Below are 3,623 nucleotides of genomic sequence, written 5' to 3'. Positions count from 1 at the left end.
CTCACTCTGTCACCCAGGTTGGAGTGCGGTGGCACAATCTCAGTTCACTTCAACCTCCACCTCTCAGATTCAAGTGATTCTTCTGCCTCAGCCTCCCAAGTAGCTGGGACTACAGGCGCATGCCACGACGTCCAGCTAATTTTTGTATTTTCAGAAGAGACAGAGTTTCACCATGTTGGCCAGGATGGTCTCGATCTCTTAACCTCATGATCCTCCCACCTCAGCCTCCCAAAGTGCTGGGATTACTGGCGTGAGCCACCGCGCCCAGCCACCAGCTCATTTTTATTCTACTCTAGAAGGTAGGTAGAGTAATATATTAATTTCCTAGGGCTGCTGTGAAGTACCACAAACTGGAAGGCTTAGACAACAGACATGTACTGTCTCAGAGTTCTGGAGGCTGGAAGTCCAAGTGTAAAGTGTCAGCAGGACTGATTCCTTCTTAGGGCTGTGAGGGAGAATCTGTTGCTGACCTCTCCCCTGGCTTCTGTGATTCGATGAACTGGAGAAGCTGTGCTCTGGGCCAGCCTCTCCTCCCATCTCAGCCTTCTCTTGTCTTGATTCTCCCCCTATAGCTTTTCCTAAATCCCATAAGTATGGATGGGGCTGGCATGATTTGGTGTTCCTTAGCTTGTAGAAGCATCACTCCCATCTCTGCCTTCTGCCTCCCAAGGCATTCTCCCTGTCCCCTTTATATAAGAACACAGTCATATTAGATTAGCACCCACCCTAATTACCTCACTTGAACTTGACCATCTGCAAAGACCCTATTTCCAAACATTCACATTCATGGGTCCTGGGGGTTAGAACTTCAACATCTATTTTTGGAAGGGGGCCAGAATCAACCCATAACAAGTACTTGTCCTCATTTTCCCATTTTACAAAAAAGGAAACTAAAACAGAGAGTCTCACTCTGTTGCCCAGGCTGGAGTACAGTGGCACAATCTCGGCTCACCTCTGCCTCCTGGATTCAAGCAATTCTTGTGCTTCAGCCTCCCAAGTAGCTGGGGCTATAGGCATATGCCATGCCGGGTTAATTTTTTATATTTTTAGTAGAGACAGTATTTCACCATGTTGGCCAGACTGGTCTCGAAATCCCGACCTCAAGTGATCCGGCCGCCTCAGCCTCCCAAAGTGCTGGGATGACAGGTGTGAGCCACCACATTCAGCCTCCAATGATGGCATTTTGAATATTTAAACCCAAATTCCTTAGAACTGAATAATTAATACAATGTGGGTTTCTACTTGCTACACATTTGGAGACATTGTCACACATAGCTGATTTTCCTTTCATTTTGTTCTTTCACCCGTCCCCCCTGATACTCCTGGGCCTTCCACCCTTTCCCCATCCTCATGCTCCAGTTCTGAATCTGCACGCCAGGATGCTGCCTTCACCACCCTGAGTCTCTACTGCAGATTCAGATTTTGTTGGCATTTGTATTTTCCTCTCCCTGGCAATAAAGGTTGGAAAGCATGGAACCAGGCACTGCCTTGGTGTGTTTGAGAACATAAGAAATGATGCTATGTAGGTTTATGGGATGGCCCATGAACCTGTAAGCTGTGACTACATTGGCACTTAACAAACCTACCAGAACAAATAGGTCTGAATTAGCCTTTTTTGTTTGTTTGTTTGTTTTTTTGAGACGGAGACTCACTCTGTCACCCAGGCTGGAGTGCAGTGGCATAATCTCGGCTCACTGCAACCTCTGCCTCCCGGGTTCAAATGATTCTCCTGCCTCGGTCTTCCGAGTAGCTGGGATTGCAGGTGCCCACCACCAAACCTGGCTACTTATTTTGTATTTTTAGTAGAGACGGGGTTTCACCATGTTGGCCAGGCTAGTCTTGAATTCCTGACCTCAAGTGATCGCCCCCGCTCAGCCTCCCAAAATGCTGGATTGCAGGTGTGAGCCATTTTGCTTGGCCTTAATTAGCCTTCTCCTTCCCTTTTGTCAACAATACCACCATAACTCTGAACAGTATAGAAATTCCTCTTTTGTAGATGCACCTAGAACTTTCTCTAGAATAGCTACAAAGCCTTCTTCCCTTAAGCAGGTGTTTAATTCCTTGGAAGGGCAAAAAATGTACTCCACGTCTGAGGAATAAAGCAGGTTGACCAAACTGGGGGAGCCCAGGTTTCATGAAACCCTATTTCACAGGACACATTTTCTCCCATGTCCTACGAACCAGCTCTGAGCGCACTTCCAGAAGGGCAAGTTTCCAGTTCGTTCCGGGTCACTTAATGAAATCAGAGATCTTCTTCCAGGCAGTTTCTCTGAAGACCAACACTCATGCAGACATGGACACTTCAGGACTTTTGTTTAAGGACCATCTTGCCATTCCATAGCTGTATCTCATCTGTCATATGCAGATGCCATCTGAGAGCAGAGCTGAGCTGGCAGCAGGTGACAAGCCACCAGTACTCAACAAAAACATCCCATCAAAATTACACAGGAAACTTACAAGTCAATTCACAAGCTCTAAAACACCCAAACTATCCCAGTCCAGAAGCAGCACTGAGAACAAACTGGAAAAGACAAAACTTCCTGACTTTAGCTTGGGTGGAAGAGGGAGGGTGCACTGGTTGGGCAGGCACAATAGCAGTGTCTTCGTCATCATGGGTCCCCTCTCTCCCTGCCACAGAACGTGCTGGTGTCGGAGCAGTTCATGAAAACGTTGGACGGAGTGTACGCTGTTCACCCGCAGCTGGACGTGGTGTTCAAGGGAGTACAAGGCCCCTCTGCCAAGAACACCATCTCCTTGTTGACAAACCCCATGAAACTGATCCAGGTGAGCTCCTGCCTTCCTCTCAGGGCCTCTGGGGAGCCCTGGAGAAAGCTGGCCTTTGACTCCAAATCAGCTTCCAGACTTTCCCTCCCCAACAGTGTCTGTACAACCCTCTCTGATAAGGAATGTCTCCGTGCCTTGGACTGCAGAATTCTCTGTGGCTACTGGATCCCTCAGCAGTGCTTCCTGATCCCCAGAGAAAGGGAAGAGCTGAGATCTAGCTGAAGGGGGTGGGTGGACAGGATGGATTCTCCCACCCAGGTTCCTCCACCTGCTAACGTATAACCAAGGGCAAGTCACTGAAGCTCTCTGGGTCACTTCTTTTCACCTGCAGAATGGGCACAACAGTAGCCACCTCAGTAGGGTTGCCTGGAAGATCAAATTATGTAAAATGCATGAAGTGCTTAGAAGAATGCCTGGTCTAGAATAAGCACCTGCTTGGCCAGGTACGGTGACTCACACCTGTAATCCCAGCACTTTGGGAGGCTGAGGCGGGCAGATCACCTGAGGTCGGGAGTTCAAGAACAGCCTAACCGACATGGAGAAACCCATCTCTACTAAAAATACAAAATTAGCTGGGTGTGATGATGCATGCCTATAATCCCAGCTACTTGGGAGGCTGAGGCAGGAGAATTGCTTGAACCCAGGAGGCGAAGGTTGCACTGAGCCGAGATCAAGCCATTGCACTCCAGCCTGGGCAACAAGACTGAAACTCTGTCTCAAAAATGATAATAATAATAATAAGCACCTGCTTTTTTTTTTTTTTTTGAGACGGAGTTTCACTCATGTTACCCAGGCTGGAGTGCAATGGCACGATCTCGGCTCACCGCAACCTCCGCCTC

General features: G+C 48.3%; 1 protein-coding gene across 1 annotated transcript in view; it reads left to right on the top strand.

The window, feature by feature from the left end:
• The window catches only part of LRRC74A (leucine rich repeat containing 74A), a 51,611-nt gene that overhangs the window by 29,496 nt on the left and 18,492 nt on the right, over nucleotides 1–3,623 (top strand). The window contains exon 11 of the mRNA XM_037738578.1: nucleotides 2,638–2,784. Within this exon, the coding sequence (XP_037594506.1) occupies nucleotides 2,638–2,784 (147 nt within the window). The remainder of the gene's footprint in view (nucleotides 1–2,637; nucleotides 2,785–3,623) is intronic.

The sequence above is a fragment of the Cebus imitator genome, unplaced genomic scaffold (assembly GCF_001604975.1).
Source record: "Cebus imitator isolate Cc_AM_T3 unplaced genomic scaffold, Cebus_imitator-1.0 Scaffold54, whole genome shotgun sequence".
NCBI lineage: Eukaryota > Metazoa > Chordata > Mammalia > Primates > Cebidae > Cebus > Cebus imitator.
Note: the sequence above shows the minus strand (reverse complement) of the source record. Positions and strands in the feature narration are given on the sequence as shown.